This window comes from Somniosus microcephalus, chromosome 5, assembly GCF_052327205.1.
Source record: "Somniosus microcephalus isolate GS21.2 chromosome 5, FLI_Smic_1.0, whole genome shotgun sequence".
Taxonomy (NCBI): Eukaryota; Metazoa; Chordata; class Chondrichthyes; order Squaliformes; family Somniosidae; genus Somniosus; species Somniosus microcephalus.
This window is the reverse complement of record NC_140991.1, coordinates 179363646-179389097: the sequence shown is the minus strand read 5'-3', so window position 1 is coordinate 179389097 and position 25452 is coordinate 179363646. Positions and strand designations below refer to the sequence as shown.

Below are 25452 nucleotides of genomic sequence, written 5' to 3'. Positions count from 1 at the left end.
GCATTATCTCATTGTGTTTTTCAAACCTTTTTCAGGAGGTGTCCCAGCAAAAAAAATGTCTCTCAAGCTAAGGATCCTGATAATGGTTAAGTTTACAAAAAATGTGTCTCTCCTCCTTCACTTGTTTTTCTCTCTCCTCCAACTGTTTATCACCCTCTCCCTTACTTTCATCTCTCTCTCCCCCACCTCTTCTTTTCCTCTTATTTTTCATTTTCCCTTTTTCCCACGTTTTTGTTTTTGTCTCTTCAACCGTCTTATTTTCACTCTACTTCTACAGCATTGGTACGGCTACATAAGGAACAGCATGAGAAACTGAGAGAGCCAACCAGCCAGATCTCTCAAACAACCAAGAAACTTTGTTTTTAAAGGCAGGCGGTACAGGGCTATAAACACACAGCGGTTTTAAAAGACAATTGCAGGAAGAAACTGACCAGATAGCTCCTGCTAAATATTGGTCGGGACCATCTTAACCTTCCTGGGAGGTGACTGCCCTAGTGGGGATGACGTATACAAAAACTTCACAGTCTATAATGTAATCTTATGCTAAAATTCTAAAACAGGATACATTGGGACACAACAGTGCTCAATTTATAAAACAACAATTAGCATTCATATAGTATACTAGCTGGGGGGCCCGGCGTTGCCAGGGCAGTTTAGAGGGCTGCGCGGTTGATGGCCGGCCGCTGCCGCTCCCCCGCTCTGTGTCTCGGGCCGCGCGGTTGACAGCCGGCCGCTGCCGCTCCCCCGCTCTGTGTCTCGGGCGGCGTGGTTCACGGCCGCCCGCTGCCACTCCCCCACTCTGTGTCTCGGGCCGAGCGGTTGTGAGGCCCGGCCCGAGTGACCCCAACTCACCTCCCGCTCCGGCGGGCCGACGCAACTGCCCCGCTCGCTGTTGAGGAAAAGCAGAGGAATAAATGGAGGCTACGTTTCAGGAGGCTGCAGGATTGCTGGTAAAAGCAGGGGAAAAAATGGCGGCAACGTTTCGGTAGGCTGCAGGATTAGGTCCCGCCCATGATGCACCGATTGGTCAACCATCAGGTCACTGAACTGTAGGATTGGTCAACCATCATGTCACTCAATGCTAATGAGCGGTAGGATTGGTCAACCGCTAATGAGCGGATTTTTGAACTTTTTTGTATACTGTGCGAAGAATTTTTGTCTGACCAAAAAGTAAATATGCCTATGACACTCCCCTGATCATCAGCTTTTTTTTGATATAACATATGTGTAGGTACGCTCTATAACTTTTGAGTGTATAGCGGACAGACAGATGGACAGACGGACAGACAGACGGACAGACACCACTATCCTTTTATATATATATAGATATAGCTGTTGATGCCAATCAAAGTACATTGCAGATGTCAGATGAGTTTGTTGAAGTACTTTTGTATACTTAACTTGAATTGACACTCGACAGGTTGGCTCAGTTGGTAGCCTTCCCACCTAAATCAGAAGGTTGTGGGATTAAGCCCCACTGGAGGGCCTAATTTAGGCAGATACTTCAGTGAAATACTGAGGGAGTGCTGTATTGTTCTTTGGATATAATATTAAATTGCATGCTCAGGTGGAGGTTAAAGATCCCATGGTACTATTTGAAGAAGAACAGGGAGCTCTTCTGGGTCTTGGCTTCTCTGAATCAACACCAACAAAAACTGATTAACTGATAATTCCTCTCATTGTTGTTTATGGGATGTTACCGTATTCAAAATGGTTGCCTATATAAAACCAATGATTGCACCTCAAAAATAATGTGCAGCATTTGGGGATGTGATGAGGTGCTATGTAAATGCCAGTCTTTATTTTCAGAAACAGAAATAATGAAGATGGCTGAGAATTTGCAGAAAAGACCAAAAAAGGATAATGTACAAAGATGCAACTGAGGAGGTTGGAAGACTGACTATAATTACATGTAATCACATACAGCTGACAATTGCATTACACTCAATTAGATCTCAGATATTCTGTCAAATATTCTGTAGGTGAGGTACTTTACATTCAGTTTTGCTATGCACAAGCCCATAAAACTGTACTGCAGCATGTACTACACAGTACAAGATAACTGTTCATTCAATATTTATGTTTTTCTTTACAGCAACATACAAGAGAAGCCACCTGGCACAGATGGGTGGAGGGTTTCAGCAGGTCAAATCACTCAGCCCTTTAAAGTGTTGCTAATAGAGGTAATTGAATGAGAGACAATATAAAGAGCGTGCAATGTGTAATCTAGATGAGAGGAACATGCTCCTGGTTTATACATTTGAAATCAAATATTTTATCTAAGCAATTCGGCCAATATGAAGCAATGAATGTGAAGTACTGCAAAATATGCTATGCATTATGATTTAAGCACACTCTAAATAGTTTTTCTAGTGCCCGATGCAAAGGTCTGCTTCTACAAGGCCACATTCACTATTACCCAAAATGTAGCATTATGCACAAAGTAATCTGGACTCTTGAGCCACGGAGCAAACAATAAACCCTTCGACCAATGAAGCACAGATGGTAATTTATGCAAATTCCACAGAGAGCTACTGGTCTCTCTGACTGACAAACAAATAACACTCTGAAAGACTTTATAGCTCAGGTAAAAAATGACAAACCAGATTCATTAAGAATTAAAATTAAACCGAAGCAGAGCAAACAGCAAATTTCACTAGTTTCAAAGCAAAAAAAAACTCAAAATTCTAGCTATTCTCAATGGTATCACACTTTCACTTTGGACCAATGCCCATGATGCTATGCTTATATGTGAACTCGAATATTCATGAGTGTTGCATGAGTCGCTGCTCGTAGCTACCTGGCAGAGCAAAAATTCGCTGAAGAAACCTTGATATGGGGCAAACGTTCTAACTGAGACAAGTAACCAGTGGTGCATCTTTTATGATTAAATAAAGGTGTCAATCACAAATAGGTTTCAAAGGCACAAAGAAACATGATCAGAACTTTTAATAAAAAACAAGTCTCACACTGTGTGTGATATCTTTCCCACCTGTGAGACAACTGCAAAGGCCTTGGATAGATGAAATCAATTGATGGCCAGTGATCAATATTAACTGTTTCTAACACCCAGGTGACCTCAGCATTTAACATTCAATAGGCAGTCCACACAGACAGAGGTGAAGATCTGCCTGCAAAGAGCTATCAGCTTATGAGACACAATGGGGCTAATTTTGAACTTCACCACCTGGACGGCAATGTGACAGAGTGGCTCACCCAGCGATTACTTTCAATGGGATGAAAATCGGACATGTTCTATAATGGGCAGGCGATCCACTCTGCCATTTTCCCGCACAGCTGGTGCGGTTCAAAATTAACCCCAATTTGTATTTCATGTGCACAGTATCGTCAATTGGCTTTTCTAAATTACTGATTAATTTAGAGATAAGTGATTACTAAAATAATTAATAGAAAGTCATGCCAGTTGTGAATTTTAAATTGTGCAACTTCCAACTGTGTATATGAACAGTGTTAACACCTATGTCTGTTACATTTATTTAACACTTTCACTAACTATCCTTACTTGTTCCCATTCTCCTGTTTCTGACTGCTGCCTCCTATTTTGGCTGTGATGCTTGGTATAGGCAGGAGGGTCCGTCCCATTGCTTGACCGTTCACAACAAAAACCTTGTTTCTGATATTTTCCACATGACGGTCTACATCTTGTGAAATAAAGTGCGGCCATGTTCTGTGGTTTCTCTTGCTTGAAAGGACTGGCACCAAAACCTAGAGAAAAAAAGAGAATATTTACTGGTTTAATTGTTTTTCGTAATGGATATATTCTACAATTATGAAATAATAACATGTAATCAAACCTAGAAACATATCAAAATATTACAATTTTCAGGTGCAAATTATATTTTTAAAATTTATGATTGTTTAGACTCTTAATTTTAAGCCAAGGTTTATGTTATAGAATGTTTGTGTTAAAAATTGTGAAGGAGGAAAATACACATCTATATATATAAATAAAGGAATCGTTCTGTCTGTCTGTCTATCTGTCTGTCCTTCTGTCTGTCTGTCCTCACATGTGCGTCTGTCCGGCTATGCGCTCGAAAGTTACAGAGCGTACCTACGCGTGCGTTACGTCGAAAGAAAGCTCACCGTTCCAAAACGATGGTAAGCGTATTTACGTTTCGGCCGGACAAAAATTGCGCCCGCGGTATCCGAAAAACCTTCAAAATTCCGCTCATTAGCATCTCATTATCCGCTCATTAGCGACAGAGTGACCTCGAGGTCGACCAATCGTACGCCAGGTTCCTGGCGCGTGCAGCCGGGCCCTCCTACGGTCGAGTGACGGGACGATTGACCAATCCTACGCTTTGGTGACCTGACGGTCGACCAATCGGTGCGTGTGTGGGCGGGCCTTATCGTTCTGAACCGAGGTGAGTAGCCGCCATCTTGCTTCCATTCTTTTTCCTGCTTTCTGCGTCTTTCTTTTCAAATATACATTTCCAGCAAAATAAAATTGCTTTTATTAAATTGTTTTAAAAAAACTTCATTCATTTGTAAATATTTTGTCTAACCTGAAGGTTCTTTTTCCTACCTTTCCCCGTTTTTGTTAGGCCTCAAAGCCTGGGCCTTTCTTGCCCAGCCAAGCCCGAGCTAGGTAATTGTCCCACGGCTTCTGCAAAGCTCCTCACCACCCCCCCCCGCCCCGGTGTCACGTTACCCGGGGCAACGGCGTCAGCCACGAGGGTCACGAGGGTCAGGGTGCGCGCGCAGCAGGAGCAGCTGAGACGCGGCGTCTCTCTCTGTTCCCCGCTTGGCTCGGGCGGTCCCCCCCCCACCCCCGTGTCACGTTACCCGGGGCAACGGCGTCAGCCACGAGGGCCACGAGTGTCAGGGTGCGCGCGCAGCAGGAGCAGCTGAGACGCGGCGTCTCTCTCTGTTCCCCGCTCGGCTCGGGCGGGGGGTGGCGGGGCTCTCGCGAGTGCGGATCTCGGGCGGGGCTTGGAGAGCGGAAAGGGTTACCCCGGCAACCAGGCCCGCCGGCCGTCTCTCTCAGCCGCAATCGGCGGACTTGAAGCCAGCTCGGGAGGGCGGGGGGCCGGTGCTCGGGAGATCGGGCCACCGGAGTTCGGTGCTTGGTTGGGGGGGGGGGGGCGGGCGGGAGATGGGGGGGGGGGCGAGCCTTGGGGGGGGGCGAGCCTCGGGAGATCGGGGGGGGTGGGGGGGCGAGCCTCGGGGGGGCGGGGCTCCGGAGATCCGGGGGCGGGGCTTGGGAGATCTGGGGGGGCGGGGCTCGGGAGATCGGGGGGGGGCGGGGCTTGGGAGATGGGGGCGGAGATCAGGGGGCTCAGGGACTCTCCCCCTTCCCCCCTCCCCTACCCCCCCCCTTCCCCGCCCCTCCCCTTCCCCCCGTCCCCTTCTCCTCCCCTCCCCTTCCCCCCCTCTTCCCCCCAGTCGCTCTCTCTCTTCCCCCCAGTCGCTCTCTCTCTTCCCCCCAGTCGCTCTCTCTCTTCCCCCCAGTCGCTCTCTCTCTTCCCCCTAGTCGCTCTCTCTCTTCCCCCGCAGTCGCTCTCTCTTCCCCCCCAGTCGCTCTCTTCCCCCCCAGTCGCTCTCTCTTCCCCCCCGTCGCTCTCTCTCTTCCCCCCCAGTCGCTCTCTCTCTTCCCCCCCAGTCGCTCTCTCTCTTCCCCCCCAGTCGCTCTCTCCGAAAACGAGCCGTTTATTCCAACTCTCTGAAGGAGAGCATGTAGGTGCAACAGGCGATTAAGAAGGCAAATGGTATGTTGGCCTTCATATCAAGGGGGTTCGAGTATAGGAATAGGGATACCTTACTACAGCTGTACAAGGTGCTGGTGAGACCGCATCTGGAGTATTGTGTACAGTTTTGGTCGCCCCATCTGCGGAAGGATGTTCTTGCCATGGAAAGAGTGCAGCGGCGATTCACCAGGCTGATACCTGGAATGGCGGGAATGACCTACGAGGAGAGATTGAATAGTTTGGGCTTGTACTCACTGGAGTTTAGAAGATTGAGAGGGGATCTCATCGAAACATATAAAATTATGGCAGGCCTGGACAGGCTGAATTCAGAGAGAATGTTTCCAATGGCAGGGGAGCACAGAACCAGGGGCCACAGTCTAAAAATAGCGGGCAAATCATTTAAAACAGAGATGAGGAAGAATTTCTTCACTCAAAGAGTGGTGAGCCTGTGGAATTCCCTGCCACAGAGGGCTGTGAAGGCTAATTCAATAAATATTTTCAAGAGAGAATTGGATATATTTCTGAAGGCTAAGGGGATTAAGGGTTACGGAGAAAAGGCGGGGACGGGGTACTGAACTGGTAAGATCAGCTATGATCTCAGACGAAGATCAGCCATGATCTCATTGAATGGCGGAGCAGGCTCGAAGGGCCGAATGGCCTACTCCTGTTCCTATCTCTATGTTTCTATGTTTCTATGTTTCTCTCTTCCCCCCAGTCGCTCTCTCTCTTCCCCCCCAGTCGCTCTCTCTCTTCCCCCCAGTCGCTCTCTCTCTTCCCCCCCAGTCGCTCTCTCTCTTCCCCCCCAGTCGCTCTCTCTCTTCCTCCCCAGTCGCTCTCTCTCTTCCCCCCAGTCGCTCGCTCTCTTCCCCCCCAGTCGCTCGCTCTCTTCCCCCCCCAGTCGCTCGCTCTCTTCCCCCCCAGTCGCTCGCTCTCTTCCCCCCCAGTCGCTCGCTCTCTTCCCCCAGTCGCTCGCTCTCTTCCCCCCCAGTCGCTCGCTCTCTTCCCCCCCAGTCGCTCGCTCTCTTCCCCCCCAGTCGCTCGCTCTCTTCCCCCCCAGTCGCTCTCTCTCATCCCCCCCCAGTCGCTCTCTCTCTTCCCCCCCGTCGCTCTCTCTTCCCCCCCCAGTCGCTCTCTCTCTTCCCCCCCCGCCAGTCGCTCTCTCTCTTCCCCCCTCAGTCGCGCTCTCTCTCTCTCCCCCCCCCCCCCCCCCCAGTCGCGCTCTCTCTCTCTCTTCCAACAACAACATGCCCTCAAAAGACCCTCGGCACTGCCGGGCACTTCAGCAAGTATACAAATATAAGCATAATAAGTAAAGAGAGCCATTTAATTTGCTGTCAACACTATATAAAAAACCTAAAAATGATGTGGCAGGTGTCCTTGTGATTTGGAGCACAAAACAGTTTCAAAAGTCCAGGATTAAGTACTTGGGGGGTAAAACTCGGTTGCTTTGCGACTCCTGTTAGCGATCTCTTTGCGGCGCTAACGGGGCACAAAGCAACAACGCCTGGGTGTGGCGCCGCTAACGCCTCCCGCAAAATTCAGCGGGAAGTTAGCGGCGGCAGTAACCGGTAGCCGGTAGCACCCCGCGGCGCTGCGCGAACGGCGATAACGTCATCGTCATGCGCAGCGCCCCGGCTGCAAACTTGGGTCGCGTGCTCGATGTACCGCCGGACGCTATGTCCGACAGTGTCAGGGGGCGGCGATGTTTAAAGGAGAGGTGCCGGGCGGCTATTTTTTTTGTGGGCCACCTGTCAGCGCCTATGCCCTCTGCCCTCCTCCTGCAGGGTGCCAGCCACGATCCGTCAGCCCGGCACTCCTCTTGAGTGCTGGGCTCTTTTGCCGGCACCCCGCACCCTCGTGGCCCAGCAGGGCCCCGGTTCGCACTGCGCAAGGCCCCTCCCCTTTAATAAGGGGAGGGAGGCCTACAGGTGCGCGTGGCGCTGCGGCACATAGCGCCACAATATTAAACTGGAGTGCCCCAAGAGGGAGGGGGAGCGCTTCCAGTAGCGCCCCGTCTCCTGCTTGGGGCGCTACCATTCAATTTTGGGCGTGAGGGTGCTAACCTAAAAGTAGCGCACCGGCAAAGTTGGCGCCCCAAAGGAGGTGCGAGTCAATTTTTCCCCCTTGAACTTTGGTAACTTGTTCTTTCTTATCTGGGGCCTAGATTTAAATCTAGTATGTAACTGAGCCGTATCAGCAAGTTCCAGGTTTGATCGGTGCCAAGTTCAGTGATCTTAACCAGGAGATTGCTTATTTTTAAAATAATTTTTGCGAGATTCAAATTACACTTTCAGGCCTCAGCCTCTGTGGGCTAGGGCGGGAGAAAAAATAATCATATAGGGTTTCTGTTCCAGATCACTCTCCATTGACCACTACTGGAAAGTGTGTGTGTGTGTTTGTGGATTTCAGGTGAAGATCAGAGTTTGATGAGATTCTGGAAGGGGCACCACTGAATCTGACTCTACCCCAACATTGGCCACCACCTTCAAAATAAGAAGGATAAGGGGACAATACTGGACCAAAAATTATAATTATAATTAAAGAAAGTTGAGAAATGAGATTTAATATGAGATTTGGTATAAGGTTTCATTAAATACTGGAGCCGATTCAACAATCCTGGGGGAAATGGTCCCAGATTGCTGCATGCACACGCACACTCGCACTGGTGTATAGAATCATAGAAGAGTACAGCACAGAAGGAGGTCCATCGAGTCTGCACCGGCTCTTTCGAAGAGCAATTCAGTTAGTCCCACTCCCCCGCTCTTTCCAAATATCCCTGCAATTTTTTCTCCTTCAAGTATTTATCCAATTCCCTATTAAAGGCCACGATTGAATCTGTATCCACCACCCTATCAGGCAGTGCATTCCAAATTCTAATCATTGCATAAAAAAGTTCCTCCTCATGTCACCTCTTCTTCTTTTGGCAATCACCTTAAATCTGTGCCCTCTGGTTATCGGCCCTTTAGCCATTGGAAAGAGTTTCTCTTTATTTACTCTATCTAAACACTTCACGATTTTAAACACCTCTATAAAATCTCCGTTTTGCCTTCTCTGCTCCAAGGGGAACAGCAACCTGGTATGCATCCCATCTGGACCGGATGACTTATCCACTTTAAGTACTGTCAGCCTTTCTAGTCCCTCCTCTTTATCCATTTTTATTTCATCCAGTATCCCGACAACCTCCACGTTTACCGTAGCTTTGGCAAAGTCCTCTTCCTCAGCAAACACTGATGCAAAGTGCTCATTTACTACCTCAGCCATGCCTTCGGTCGCCACCAATAGATCTCCATTTTAGATTTTGGTCCCTAATCGGCCCCACCGCTCCTCTGACAACCCTTTTACTGTTAATATGCCTATAGAAGACCTTTAGATCCCATTTTATGTTAGCCGTCAATCTATTCCCGTACTGTCTCTTCGCCCCTCTTATTTCCCTTATCACTTCTCCTCTGTACTTTTTATATTCAGCCTGATTCTCCCTTGTATTAACAAGCTGTATTTCTCTGCTTCATTCTCTCTAGCTCCTTCGTCATCCAGCGAGCTCTGGCTTTGGTGGCCTTCCCTGTCCCCCTTGTGGGAATGCACCCAAACCATCTCCTCTTTAAAGGTTGCCCATTGCTCAGTTACATTTCTGCCTGTCAGTCTTTGTCTTGGATGTCCACAGATCACTGAAGGTAGCAAAACAGGTAGTTAAGGTGTGAAGGAATAAGCCATATAACCTTTTTAGAAAAATACACTATTTTATGAAAGAATTCTGGCCTTGTTGAGGTAAGACAGTTCTTGACTCTGAATAAATAACCGTATTAAAACAGAAGAATGGATGGCTCTGAATGGGTGGCCTTGTTGGAACAGAACAATGGTCAACCCTCGATAAATGATCTTGATTACACCTCTTAAAGATGACACATGAGATAAGGGACATCTGCCCTTCACACCTTCTATATGATGAACCCAGAACACCTGGAGATGTGGCAGATTTTGGAATATTACAAGCTGATGTGGCAGTAAGAGTTGCAGAAGTCAGCAGAAAGATGAATAGTGATAATTAACTTGGATCAGCAGAAACCTTAAGGAATACAACTGAAAAAGGGTATAAATATTGAAGTCTCAAATGGGATATCAGACTCGCTTTAATCGGGCAAAGCGACTCTCAACTACAGAGGCATCTCTGTAGCCTTACACTCTTTGTATCTCGGGGATCAAAGGTATTTTGTATTGATGGTTATCCTATATAGAGAATTTTAAGAACTGTAATACTGTAGCGAAGTTAAGATTTAAAAGTAAGATACTCTGTTAAAAATAAGATTGTATTTTCTTTTTTAAGAACTGTTAATGTTGCGATTGACTGGATCACCAACTGTAATTGCATGTCGGTTCTTTTAATAAATCTCTATATATTTTTAGAATTGTCTCACATAAGTCTTCTGTATCAATAACTCGCGAACCCAATCTCTGTACACTCTTTGGTAAAGAGGTACATTTCTGAGGGGAGATCTCCAGACCCTTATAACATCCAAGATGTTACAGTCTGGCTAAATTATTGAAAGTGCTATCTGGAGGACGGCAACATTCTCGGTTGCTCCGTTCCTAAAGGGAGAGATAGCCCGGACCTTTAGACCCAGTGAAGCGACTTTAGGATTCGGCTACCTCAACCTTTAGTTACATAAGAACATAAGAAATAGGAGCAGGAGTAGGCCAATTGGCCCCTCGAGCCTCCTCCACCATTTAATAAGATCATGGCTGATCTGATCCTAACCGCCAATCTACTATCACAGAACCATCTCCTGAATCTAACAGAATTAGACACACAAAATAGGAGCAGGATCAGGCTACACGGCCCCTGGGCCCGCTCCACTACCCACAGGGCCATGACCGATCCGAACCTAGACTCATGTCCAAATTCCTGCCCGCCCCCCGTAACCCTTAATTCCCTTTACTTCTAGGAAACTGTCTATTTCTGTTTTAAATTTATGTAATGATGTAGCTTCTACAGCTTTTTGTGGCAGCATATTCCATGGACCTACCACCCTCTGAGTGAAGTAGTTCCTCCTCATCTCAGTTTTGAAAGAGCAGCCCCTTATTCTAAGACTATGCCCCCTAGTTCTAGTTTCACCCATCATCGGGAACATCCTCCCTGCATCCACCCGATCCAACCACTTCACAATCTTATATGTTTCAATAAGATCTCCTCTCATTCTTCTGAACTCCAATGAGTAGAGTCCCAATCTACTCAACCTCTCCTCATATGTCCATCCCCTCATCCCCGGGATTAACCGAGTGAACCTTCTTTGTACTGACTCGAGAGCAAGTATGTCTTTTCATAAGTATGGACACCAAAACTGTATGCAGTATTCCAGCTGCGGTCTCACCAATACCTTGTACAACTGAAGCAATACCTCCCTATTTTTATATTCTATCCCCATAGCAATGAAAGCCAACATTCCATTGGCCTTCTTAATCACTTGCTGCACCTGCATACTAACCTTTTGAGTTTCGTGCACCAGGACCCCCAGATCCCTTTGCACGTCAGTACTTTCCAGTTTCTTGCCATTAAGATAATAACTTGCTCTATGGTTTTTCCTGCCAAAGTGCATAACCTCACACTTTCCAGTATTGTATTCCATCTGCCAAATCTCTGCCCACTTACTTAGCCTGTCTATGTCCCCTTGCAGGTTTTTTATGTCCTCCTCACTCACTACTTTCCCTCCCATCTTAGTATCATCTGCAAACTTTGATATGTTACACTCGGTCCCCTCCTCCAAATCGTTAATATAGATTGTAAAGAGTTGGGGACCCAGCACTGACCCCTGCGGAACACCACTAGTTACTGATTGCCAGTCTGAGAATGAACCATTTATCCCAACTCTCTGCCTTCTGTTAGATAGCCAATCCTCTATCCATGCCAGAATATTACCCCCAATCCCGTGATTTTTTATCTTAAGCAATAATCTTTTGTGTGGCACCTTGTCAAATGCCTTTTGGAAGTCTAAATACACTACACCCACTGGTTACCCTTTATCCACCCGATATGTTACTTCCTCAAAGAACTCCAGCAAATTTGTCAAACATGACTTCCCCTTCATAAAACCATGCTGACTTTGTCCTATTAAATTATGATTATCCAAATGTCCTGTTACTGTCTCCTTAATAATGGACTCCAAAATTTTACCTACCACGGATGTTAGGCTAACCGGTCTATAGTTTCCAGCCTTCTGTCTACTGCCCTTTTTAAATAAGGGTGTTACATTAGCAGTTTTCCAGTCTGCCGGGACCTTTGCTGAGTCCAGGGAGTTTTGGAAAATTATTACCAATGCATCCACAATCCCTACCGCCACTTCCCTCAAGACCCTAGGATGTAAGCCATCAGGTCCAGGTGATTTATCCGCCTTGAGTCCCATTATTTTACCGAGTACCACTTCCTTAGTGATTTTGATCGTGTTTAGCTCGTCCCCCTCTATAGCCCCCTGTTTGTCCAGTGTTGGGATATTCTTAGTGTCTTCTACTGTAAAGACTGATACAAAATATTCATTCGGTGTTTTTGCCATCTCCATATTTCCCACCATTAATTTCACAGTCTCATCCTCTAAGGGACCAACATTTACTTTAGCCACCTTTTTCTTTTTATATAACTATAAAAACTCTTACTATCTGTTTTTATATTTTTTGCTAATTTACTTTCATAATCTATCTTCCCTTTCTTAATCAATCTTATTGTTATTTTTTGCTGTCTTTTAAAGTTTTCCCAATCCTCTATCCTCCCACTAGATTTGGCTACCTTATATGCCCTTGTTTTTAGTCGAATACTATCCTTAATTTCTTTACTTAGCCACGGATGGCTGTCTTTTCTTTTACACCCTTTTCTTCTCAGTGGAATATATATTTTTTGGAAGTTGTAAAATAACTCCTTAAATGTACACCACTAATCATGTATCGTCTTACCCTTGAATCTATTTTCCCAATCCATTCTACTCAATTCCGCTCTCATACCTTCATAGTCTCCTTTATTCAAGCTTAGCACGCTTGTTTGAGATCCAACCTTCTCACCCTCTAATTGACTATGGAATTCAACCATGTTATGGTCACTCATTCCAAGGGGATCCTTTACTAGGACATTTTTAATTAATCCTGTCTTGTTACACAGGACCAGATCTAAGGTTGCTTGCCCCCTGGTCGGTTCAGTTACATACTGCTCAAGAAACCCATCCCTAATACACTCAATGAACTCATCCTCAAGGCAGCCCTGCCCAATTTGATTTGTCCAATTAATATGATGGTTAAAATCCCCCATAATTATAGATGTTCCCTTATTACAAGCCTCAACTATTTCCTGATTGATACTCCGTCCAACAGAGTTGCAACTGTTCGGAGGCCTATAGACTACGCCCACTGGTATTTTTTTCCCCTTATTATTCCTTATCTCCACCCAAACTGTTTCATTATCCTGATCTTTTGACCCAATATCATTTCTCTGTATTACAGTGATTCCTTCCTTTATTAACATAGTCACCCCACCTCCCCTTCCTTACTGCCTGTCCTTCCTGATCGTTAAATAACCTGGTATGTTTAATTCCCAGGCATTGTCACCCTGCAGCCATGTTTCTGTAATGGCCACAAGATCATACCCATATGTAGTTATTTGTGCCATTAACTCGTCTATTTTGTTATGAATGCTATGTGCATTCAGATAAAGAACTTTCAAATATGTTTTGTGACACTTAGTTCCTGCTTTTGCCCTTTTTATTACTTTACCTTTTACTCCATACCTTCTGCCCCTTCCTGACACGCTCTGGTTTTAAATTTCCCCACTGCTACCTAAGTCTATGACCTTCTCTGTTGTCATTTTTATTATTTGCTCTCTCGGAACCTCCCCCCCAACTAGTTAGTTTAAAGCCCTCTCTACAGCCCTAGTTATATGATCCGCCAGGACTCTAGTCCCAGCACTGGCCAAGTGAAGCCCGTCCCAACAGAACAGCTCCCTCCTGCCCCAGTACTGGTGCCAGTGTCCCAGGAAGCAAAACCCATTTCTCCCACACCAGTCTTTGAGCCACGCATTTAACTCTCTAATTTTATTTGTCCGAGCCAAATTCGCTCGTGGCTCAGGTACCCTTGAGGTTCTGTTATTTAATTTGACCCCTAGCTGCTCATACTCCTTTAACAGAACCGGCTTCCTAGTCCTATCTACGTCGTTTGTACCAACATGGACCACGACAACTGGATCCACCCCCTCCCACTGCAAGTTTCTTTCCAGCCCAGAGGAGATGTCCTTAACCCTGGCACCGGGTAGGCAACACAGCCTTCGGGACTCTCACTCTCGGCTGCAGAGAACTCTATCTATCCCCCTAATAATACTATCCCCTACCACTACAACATTTCTATTTACTCCCCCCTCTTGAATGGCCCCCCGTTCCACGGTGCTGTGGCCAGGTTGCTCATCCTCCCTGCAGTCCCTGCTCCTGTCCCCACAGGGAGTAAGAACCTCGAACCTGTTGGACAAGAGCAAGGGCTGTGGCTCCTCCAGCTCTACCTCCTGTTGAAAGTGAACATCTGAGAAATACGCCTGATCCAGGATAGCCCCAGAGGGGCTAGGACATGTAAATATCCTTTCAAATGTGGTTAAGAAGGTATACAGGATACTTTCCTTTATTAGCCGAGGCACAGAATATGAGTAGGGAGGTTATGCTAGAACTGTTTCAAACACTAGTTAGGCCACAGCTAGAGTACTGTGTACAGTTCTGGTCACCACATTACAGGGAAGATGTGATTGCACTAGAGAGGGTACAGAGATTTATGAGGATGTTGCCAGGACTGGAGAATTTTAGCTTTGAGGAAAGATTGAATAGGCTGGGGTTGTTTTCTTCAGAACAGAGGAGGCTGAGGGGAGACTTGATTGAGGAGTATAAAATTATGAGGGTTCTAGATAGAGTGGATAGGAAGGACCTATTTCCCATAGCAGAGGGGTCAATAACCAGACGGCATAGATTTAATATAATTGGTCGAAGGATTAGAGGGGAACTTTTTTCACCCAGAGGGTGGTGGGGGTCTGGAACACACAGCCTGAAAGGGTGGTAGAGGCAGAAACCCTCATCGCATTTAAAAAGTACTTAGATATGCACTTGAAGTGCCGTAACCTACAAGGCTATGGACCAAGAGCTGGAAAGTGGGATTAGGCTGGATAGCTCTTTTTCGGCCGGCACAGACACGATGGGCCGAATGGCCTCCTTCTGTGCCATAAATTACTATGATTCTATGATTCAAATTTACCCAGGCCAGATCCTTCCTCAAATTGCTGAAATTAGCCCTCCTCCAGTTAAGTATTTTTATTCTAGATTGCTCCTTGTCCTTCTCCATAACGAATCTAAACCTTATGATACTATGATCACTGTTCCTGAGATGCTACCCCACGGTGACATTCTCCACTTGACCCACTTCATTCCCCAGGACTACATCCAGCAATGCCTCCTTCCTCATTGGGCAGGAAACATACTGATCAAGAAAATTCTCCTGAACACACTTCAGAAATTCCTCCCCTTCTCTGCCCTTAACACAATCACTACCCCATTCAATATTGGGGTAGTTAAAGTCTCCCATTATCACTACTCTATAGTTCTTGCACCTCTCAGTAATTTCCTTGCAAATCTGCTCCTCTATCTCTTTCCCACTATTGTTGGCCTATGAAATACAACAAGTAGTGTAACAGCTCCTTTATTGTTTCTTAACTCCAACCAAATAGATACTGTCTTCGACCCCTCAAGGACATTCTCTCTTTCTAGCACTGTAATATTTTCCTTAATCAAAACTGCTACCCCTCCTTTTTTTCTTCCCTATCTTTCTTAAATACCTTGTACCTAGAAATATTAAGCATCCAATCCTCCCCTTTTTTGAGCCAGATCTCAGTTATTGCCACTACATCATATTCCCACATAGTTACTTGTGCCTGCAGCTCACTAACCATATTAACCATACTTCGTACATTTACACACATGCACTCCAAATCTAACTTAGACCTGTTTGTACTGGACGTGTTTATTCGCAACACCAAAAGCTCTGATTGGTCCCCTTGGATGACAAGTCCTGATTGCTGATTGGTCCCCTTGGAGGACAAGACACCCCCAGTAGTTTCTCTGTAATGGGTAATTTGATCCTCCCTGCCAACATAATCAGTTAATTTGCAAAGTGCAATTCAAGCCATTCTGACTGCCTACTCCAGACAGAACAGAGCTCACTTGGAACAAACAGGGTTCACCCTCGCAGATTAAGACCTTCTCCCACCCCCCAAACAAGTTCCTGTCCTCCCCCCGCTGAAGTGCCTGACCAGGTGTGGCATACGCAAAAAGGGGCGGGGCCGACCGCGTACATGCGCAGAAGGACACAAAAATGTTCGTGCAGATGACCTTGGTTTGTATTTTCAATTATGTCACCTAATTCTGTATTATTTCTAACTCTAACTGTCTCTCCCAGTTCCCTGTGCACCTTGTCTCTACTTTTTAATACTATATCTTGGTGTCCAACCCCCTGCCAATTAGTTTAAACCCTCCCCCACAGCACTCATTAACCTGCCTGGGAGGATATTGGTCTCAGCTCTGTTCAGGTGCAACCCATTCATCTTGAACATGTCCCTCCTGCCACAGAACTGTTCCCAACATCCCAGGAATCTGAAGTCCTCCTTCCTGCACCATGTCTCTAGCCACACATTAACCTGCCATATCCTCATAATTCTACTCTCACTAGCGCGTGCCACTGGGAGTAATCTAGAGATTACTACCTTTGAGGTCCTGCTTTTTAACTTCCTCCCTCGCTCCTTAAACTCCGACTGCAGGACCTCAAACCTCTTCCTCCCTACGTCATTGGTTACGACATGGACCACGACTTCTGGCTCCTCCCCTTCGCCTGCAGAATGTTCTACACGCTCTCCGTGATGTCCCTTACCCTGGCACCAGGGAGGCAACATACCATACGGGTCTCATGGCGGCAGTAGCAGAACTGCCTGTCTGTTCCCCTGACCACTGAATCCCCAATTACAACTACACTTTGCTGTAGCCCCCTGTGCAGTCCTTTGCCTCACGGTGCCAGGCTCAGGACTGAACTCCTTCGAGCTGTTGTCACCCTCACCGGTGGTTTGAGAATGCCACACTGCCAGAGGATTCCTGCACTGCCTGCCTCTTCCTACTGTTCCGAGTGGCCACCCACTTGCTATTCTGAACTCTATCTGTGGAGTGACCTTCTCCTGGAACCTGCAATCTAGAAAACATTCATCCACCCGTATGTCCTGCAGTAAATCCAGCTGCCCCTCAAGCTCAGAAACGGTAGTGAGAGGCTGACCTTATTTAAACCTTGCACAGGGAGTGTCATGAAGGGCAGCCCACTGAATCTGAACATGTTGTTCAAATTTAACAGGATGTGGACATTTAAAAGGAAGTGGCCACATATAGGACAAAAAAAGAAAATAAAGGCTCAAAAATTGTCACAGCAGTTTTCAGCCTTGCAAAGGCTGTCAGTGGGGGTGGAGGGGGCTGCTGATGGATGGAACTAACTACTGGGAAAGCTTGAAAGAACGGGCATGAAATGGAATCTGTTTCAGGGATGGTGAAGCAGACATTCTGCTACATGAGGTGAGTGAGAGGAGGCTTGTCCTGTTTGGCACTCCAGATAGCTCAAGGCACGGCCTCTAATGTTGGGGCGATGGGAATGGGGAATAAACAAAAAGCCAGAGATTGAGGAAGGTTACGTAGACAGACAGGGGTGAGGCCATGAAGGGAATTAATTGTGTTTTTCTTTCTAGTTTCTCAAAGACCTTATTCCTTGAATATTCCCTGAACGAACATTTTGGGAGTTATATTGTGACATCTTGATATTAGCAACATGGTCGGATATCATCCACAACATGGGGTCGATCTTGACTTTGTGCGATAGTGTGACCTCAATGGAAATTAAAGCAGGGAGAAATATAAAATGGGCGCCAATTCGCTGTCACCCGTTTTACACTCACGCAAAAAGTCACCCAGGTGTCTGAATGGGTACTGCTGGCGGGCAAGGTTCTTCACCGGGACCGAGACTAAACTAAATTTCCCCTACAGTATACATATTAAAACTTAGCAATGTTTCCACGGCATCATCGGAGCACACAGACGTGTAGCAAGTGCTGCTAGGTTGCCACTGATGTCGCAACCATGACCATCATGATGTTTTATGTCATCAAACACACAAATCTCTTCCTTGTATATATGTCTTCTGTGCAATATGTTACTGGAAGTACAAACAAATAGCCATAAAACAGTTTCGCTTTGATTGTACTGGTGATGATTACTCATTAGCTCCATGGTGACAAGTGCATAAAACAAAAGGTCTTTGCTGTGCTTTGTACATAACTGAAAACCAGTAGCTTAATCTGGCCTAGAGTAAAGAAACATGTTACAAATTTGTTTGATGCCGGAGAATGAGATTTCCTTTTACCACCACCCCCCACCAACCTAAATAAACAAAACAAGGAACAGAAAATAGGCATCATGCCTCTTATCAGTTAGCCCAAAAGGAAAATAAACTTCTTTATGTGAAGGCCCTTGAGAGGGTGCAGAGGAGATTTACCAGAATGGTTCCGGGGATGAGGGATCTTAGCTACAAGGACAGGTTGGAGAAGCTGGATTTGTTTTCATTAGAGCAAAGGAGGTTGAGGGGTGATTTGATAGACGTGTACAAGATATGACAGGTTTGGATAGGCTAGACGGGGAAAGGCTGTTCCCACTAATTGATGGTATAAGACTAGGGGACACAGATTTAAGGTTTTGGGCAAGAGATACAGGAGGGATGTGAGGAAAAACTTTTTTACGCAGCGAGTGGTGATGACCTGGAATTCGCTGCTGACGGAAGTGGTGGAAGTGGAGACACTCAGGCCGCAATTTTACTAATGGAGGCGGGTTGAGTGCGGGTCCGCTGCTCGGAGGCTTCCTGACCCGTTCCCGGCTGCCGCCGCCCAGCATTTCCGATTTTGGTTTGATTGGCCTCATTATGGCTGACGTGCGGGTCCCTCCAGGCAATTGTTTGGAGGCTGTCAGTTTCTCACGTCTGATGACGCGTTGTGTGAATGAAAATTTAAAGGGGCCATGTCCCCTTTGGGAAAAATGTTATTGGGATGGATTGGTGCTGTATTATATAGAAAGGGGAGTTGACAGCGTCTGTTCTGAACAAAATTTAATGAATGAAATTGCTGATCATATTATTCCAGAAATATATGTATGATTTTTTTAATATATCAATTTATTATCTGACTACGAAATGAAAAAGTTGCCAGATTTGTTCCAATCATTGACTTAGTAATATTAATGCTTTTTTCTCTTAAAGGTGCTGGTTGCTGCAGGAACGGCAGCCCCAATAACTAAGGCTGCAAGCAGGTTCAATGAGGGCTCTCTCCATGCTCTTGTTGAGGGAGTTAGAGGACGTCAGGAGCTCCTCTTCCCTGGAAACGGAAGGAGGAGGCCTCCTCAGCAAACCAAGGCAGCTTGGCTGCAAATTGCTGAGAAGGTGAGCTCGAGACCTGTGTGCAGACGCACATGGGTTCAGTGTGGAAAAAGGTTTAATGATCTGCTGAGATCACCTAAAGTGTGGCCTCTGTGTTCTGGGAAATGGAAGTTCAAGAGTGAGGGCTCAGGGAGAATTCCATGTAGAATGTTGGTGGTGACACTGAGTGCAAACCACCGTTTATTGGACAGATGATGCCTGGGGTTTGAGACTGTCGGACTTATATTCATCTCCATGTGCCAGCCACCTGTGGTTGAAGCGTTAGCTTACACGAATCTGGCATGGATGAGTGCATCCCTTGCCTGACGGACAGCAATGTGGTCGCCTGCTGCTGGATTGGCCACATCCGGCCCCGCAAGGTGTCACTCCCCGTCCTCCTCCTCGTCCTCCTCCTCGTCCTCTTCATCTTCCTCCAAGGAGGCTGTGTGCTGAGCCGCTTGTTCATCCGGCAGCACTAAGCCGCACTGCTCTTCCTCCGAATCTGATGACCAGGATGAGAGGATGTAAATGGTTCCCATCCCATTGTTGTAGATTTCAGTTGAGGCAAGCAGCTTGCAAGCGCACAGTCAAAGTGGCCTGAGATTATTCCAGTCAGTTCAAACAGCAGATGTGTGTCAGCTTGACCAGTCACAAGGTCAGCAGATTTGCAAAATCCGATCCCAACCCTCCAACAACAAATTTGTTGCATTTGAATGCCAGCCATATTACAGGAGCACTTTTAAAGTTCTGCACCAATAATGACTACAGATCATGTCCTCCACCAACTCGACTCCTTGCAGCAGGACTGTTTCTGACAAGACGGGAAACAGGAGCCAGAGGCACGAAAATGGGAAACCTCTGTCAAAATAGGATTATCAAGACAGTTAACAGGCTCTTAACTGCCTTAAACTACCTGTCCCACCGGTTGGAGTCGGGTCAGTTTGGGAGCAGCTGAACAGACACATATGAAAATCGCATGGGTGCGGGATGAAGCGGGATGGGTGTCTGAAGCCATTTTTTCCAATTTTAGTAGCTGACATGCCTCCAAACCCGCCTCCTCAGGGCTGTTAAAATCGAGCCCTCAATGTTTTCAAGGGGAGACTGGATAGGCACTCGAGGAAAATAAACTTGCAGGACTACGGGGATAGAGTGGGGGAATGGGACTGACTGGATTGCTCTACAGAAAGCCGGCATGGACTCGATGGGCCAAATGGCCTCCTTCTGTGCCGTTATGGCTCTATGGCCTAGAAATTCAGTTGTTATCACCAGCCGCTAGCGCCTTAGGAGGAGGAGAAGTGGGGTGCTAATCGGCTAGCGCCTGGGCGCGGCACGATCTGCGCCTCTCGCAAACTTCACTCAAGATTTAGCGGCGGCGCTAAACCGCAGCGCCCGCTCAGCTGCACATGCAGATCGTGACGTCATTTCATGGTGCAACGCCCTTGGTGCGCCCCGAACCAGAACTTCAGTGGCGCCGCCCTTCTTTGCGCCTGGCGCCCCCAGCGACTGGTAGAGGGGAACGGTTCCCAGTCGCTGCGGGGCGCGGGGTGGCGCTATTTAAAGGGGACTCCTCCTGCATTATAAGTGGCAGCCATTTTGTGTCAATCCTTCTGTGTGAGAGACGGATATTTGGAGAGAGACAAAGGCAGAGAGCTTTCTGCTTTGACTCAGCGCTCGCACAGGTACTTCTGGCTTCAGGCCAGAGCTTTGCAGTTGGATTTAACTTTCAGTGCCATAGCCTTGAGTCGCCACATATAAGGGGGGCTGCAATGGGTGGAAACGTTGGCTTTCTGCATTGCATTCAAAGGGATCAGAGACGCCGTGAGAGAGTGCCAGTCATGGCCAGACGGAGAAGAGCCAACAGGCGTCGGCACAGGAGGCCTTACCCACCCAGGGTATACCACCAGCAGTTCTCATATCTGAACATGCCTGAGGAGCAGTGTGTTCGGAGGCTGCGATTCAGAAGGGAGGTGGTCACTGAGATCTGCCACCTGCTTCGCAGAGATCTGCAGCCACAGCTGAGGAGCAGGACGTCTCTGTCGGTGGCAGTGAAGGTGACGGTGGCTCTCAACTTCTATGCCACCGGCTCCTTCCAATCCGCTACTGGGGACATTGCCAACATCTCCCAGTTCGCGGTACATTGCTGCATCCGCCAGGTGAACAATGCCCTTTTCAGAAGGAGACGTCAGTACATCTCCTTCCCCATGACCCTGGACAAGCAGCAAGAGCATGCAATGGGATTTGGAAGAATAGCGGGCTTCCCCATGGTCCAGGGCGTAGAACTGATCAACCAGCAATGGTCAGGCCTTGCTTCAGGGCTGCAGTGTGCAGGGCATGGCAGCCAAACAAGTCGACCCTCCCCCTTTAAGAGCTGACCGGCGCCAGCGTGTCTGCCTTCATTCAGAAACTCGCCGCACCTGCGCTGCGCCCGCCCTCGGTGTTAGCGCCTCGGCACGCCGGCTTAGCGCCTTATGATAGTCGTGCATCGCCTGCTTTAGCACAGCAGCAACCTCTTGGGACGATGCAACTGAATATCGGCGAAGGTGGCGCTAAGTTGTGCCGGGCGTTAAATTTAGTGAACGCCCGGTTGTAGCGCCCCAAACGTGGCTATACTGAATTTCTAGGCCTATGATTCTTTAGTATATTTTCTTCAATAACAAGAAATAACAGAAAGTGAAATTTTAGTCTTTCTACTTATAATCAAATGAATCTACAATAAACCATTCTATTTGTGTGTAAACATGTCGCCATTATTGTGTCAGGGAGAACTGATTGTACTGGAGAGATGACAGTTTGTAATTAAGAACAATGATTTGCAACACCAAAGGGTGCAAAACTGCACGTCCATTTTAATGCAGTGAGGTAAGAAACTGCTACGTACATCATTAAGGGGTGAGTTGACAAATTTTCAGCATCTGTAGTATTTTGCTTTTGTATTAGTGTTTAATTCACTGCCACTTCTCTTCCAGGAATGCTCACCTTGAAGAAGTTCTGCTCCTCTCTCCGATGGGATTTCCATTTGTCCCGTTTACCTTGTTTCTGCTGTTTCCTCCTTTCCCTGCCTCTGCACTTGCTTAAAACCTGTTACATCTCTAACCTTTGCCCGTTCTGATGAAAAGTAATCGGTCTGAAACATTAACTCTGTTTCTCTCTCCACAGATGATGCCGGACCTGCTGAGTATTTCCAGCATTTTCTGTTTTTATTATAAGAAAACTAATGTCATATATAAAATCTTACAATGCAAAAAATCAGTACTTCAAAGCAAACTGAATGAATACAGTGAGAAAAATGCTGCAAAAAAATTAATTCAAAATGTGCAACTGTAGTAGTGTCAAACAGGTTTTAAAAAATGCAAAATGGCCTCAGACATTTTTTAAGCACCTTAAATTAATTTAAATATTTAGACTCTGCAGATGCTGCTACCTCTGCTCTCTAAACATTTAAATCGTAAACTGATGGACAGAGGCTTTGCACGTATGTGTAACCACATCTGCCTGGTACAAGAATTAAAGTTCCAGCCAAACAGTGTAAATGGGGCACTGCCTGGCAGGAATCCATACTGTACCAATGCAGCATCAGTTTCATTTTTGCCTTAGTCAATCTTCCCTGTAGGGTTTCACTCTTTATTTCCCATGCCTTGTCTCTCTATTTCATTTAGTTTTTGTTCACCTTGTATCTTGGATTAATTTAACTGAAGTTTAATGGATGGAAAATCACAGGCGGCACACCTGAAATTCCCCAATATACGCTTGCTGTGGGCTACGTACCTCAGCACAAGCAAGGACGCACACAAAAAAATCTATCCTTAAGTCTCAAACCTGGTGGAAGCAGAGAGGTACAGTTATGTGCTCTCAGTCCACTCCACCACAAAGTTCTTCGGCAGGTGATTACTGACCAGCAGGAATATAGTGCAGAGAACAGCTGCACACATTCACAGCTATTCTGTGCACTCTCACTAACAGTGGCAGCAGAAAAAAAAAGCAAAGTTTTAAGAAAATATGCAGGTTTGCAGAACAATTAATTTTTCCTTTGATGTGGGGGCCTTGGGGTAATGATCAATGCAGACATGGTGCCTCAGGTGTTTTTGCAACATGCCTTTGTTATCCCGTCATAAATTCATCTTCATCATCAATATCATTATAAAACAGTAGCTAGGCCTCAGCTGGAGTAATGGCCTGGAACTCGTGGTCGGGATGACGGCGAATTGTCAGCGTTCACCGTCATCCCGCCTTTGAAACTGACCGCAACTTTAGGATTTGCACGTATGCAGACTGCGCTGTGCCCGCCCCACAGAGCCGGCAATCTGTATAATCAGCCAAATCATTGACGAAAACTTCAGCTCTTCCTCAGTAAGTACGCTGTTAAATTCCCCACTAAAAGTTAGACCCAAAGGGATTAGGTGTAACTGGGGTTTTGACAGCGTTATTACTGCTAAACAAATGTTAAGGGCCTGGAAAATTAATTTTAATTTTGTGCAGTGTGAAATTTGTCTATTTTAATAAAAATTTAAAATTTTAAGAAACATCGCAATAAAATTTATTTCTTTTTTTTTTAAGTTTGTCCATCTTTATTTCAGATTTGCCTTTTCCCCATGAGAGCCCCAATCTTTGTTTTGCTCTCTCTAACATTTTTAAAAAAAAGTTGAAGAGCTTACCCACTTCCTTGTTCACTGTCTGTGAGAATTCTGCGTTTTGATTGGCGACAGCCTGTTGACATCACAGCAGTTCGATAAAGGGGATCCCCACTAACCTTCGTTGATTTGAATTGAAGATCGGAAAACCCAAAGTTCTCAACACAGGAATCACGAGATCCTTGTGCAAAGCGTACTTCGGGGCCAGCACCGAACGCCTTCGCATCTGACCGCAAATTCCAGGCCACTGTGTTCAATGCGGCGCATCAAAACAGTGGAGTGTTTGAAAGCACATCCACTAGTCTCATTCTCAATTTCTGCCTTCCCTCCCAGGGCCGTGTGGGCCTGTTAACACTGCAGCAACGTGCCACAATGAAATTCCTCCCATCCCCGCTGTACAGGCACCCCAGTTGTACCAAAACAAGACGGGCACCTGCTCGAAATATACCTAGGTGGATGAGCAAAAGTGCAATAATGATATATTTGGGGAAAATCATCAACAGACACAGATAACACCTCCTATCAAATTTGTGCATATGTTTGTCACAGCCTAGCAACTGCGAAAATGATGAAAATATTCAGATTGTGGGCAACAGATTGGTTGAAACCCTGATACTAGACTCTGCGAAACCCTGATACTAGACTCTGCCAACTCCTATTACCATTATGATAATCTTCCTAGAACTAGCACTGCGGAGGAGAGAATTATATGAGTGAGTCATTCCATGGAACTCGTGTGCTTCTTAATGGCTAGATGGAGTTGAAATTGTAGAAATCTGGAAAAAGGCAACATGCTTTCCCTCTCAGTTGATGAGTTACATGTAGCATGAAAAGGTTTAAATCAGTGGAGCATTGTCCCAATGGCTAATGGGCACTGCACCACGTGATAGGATACTGAACTATACAGAACAAGAAGTTCCCAAGTTCAACCCCAGGTCTGTGTTGAGTTAGCAGGTTTCAGCTGGAGTAGTAATGTAAGTGCCACAACTGGCCTCAGGCAGAGGACGGACTCCTGCTGAAGTGCAAGAATAGGTTACCAATTGACAATAGGATTAGGCTTTGCTGTGATATTCCCCCTACCAAATTACATAACCTGCCAACACTCACTGTTCAGACTTATAGATGAAGAACAACAACTAAGGTGAGGTATTGGAGAGCTCCTGTATTCTGTAGAAACATACCCCAGCATGAATCACTTCCCTCAGGAGAAGAGGAAGGGGTTAATTAACCGTCAAACAAAAAAAGTGTAAGGGGGGCATATTTATTTTAAATAGAACTTTATATGAAAATGTTCCTTGATTTAACATTCCTATGAGGAAATATTCATCTGTAATGCAAACTCCATTTACAGTATGAGAATATTATCTTCAAACCGCTCAAAGATTTATCAATATGTACTTATACAACTAAACTCTGAACTAAAAAGTGCTGATTTTTGAAAATAGTTCACAACAGCTGTACTAGCCTACAGCATCTAATCAGTTTTATCATGTACTAGCTGGAGTGGAAGGGAGGGGGAGGGGGAAGAGGAGGAGGGGGGGGGAGGGGGAGGGGAGGGGGGGAGGGAGGGGAGGGGGGGAGGAAGGGGAGGGGAGGGGGGAGGAAGGGGAAGGGGAAGGGGAAGGGGG

At 46.3% G+C, this 25452-nt stretch overlaps 1 protein-coding gene across 1 annotated transcript in view; it reads right to left on the bottom strand.

Moving 5' to 3' along the window:
* LOC147117453 (dynein axonemal heavy chain 11-like) overlaps positions 1-25452 on the bottom strand; it is a 196078-nt gene that overhangs the window by 114625 nt on the left and 56001 nt on the right. The window contains exon 3 of the mRNA XM_085988450.1: positions 3524-3726. Coding sequence (XP_085844576.1) covers positions 3524-3726 — 203 coding nt within the window. The remainder of the gene's footprint in view (positions 1-3523; positions 3727-25452) is intronic.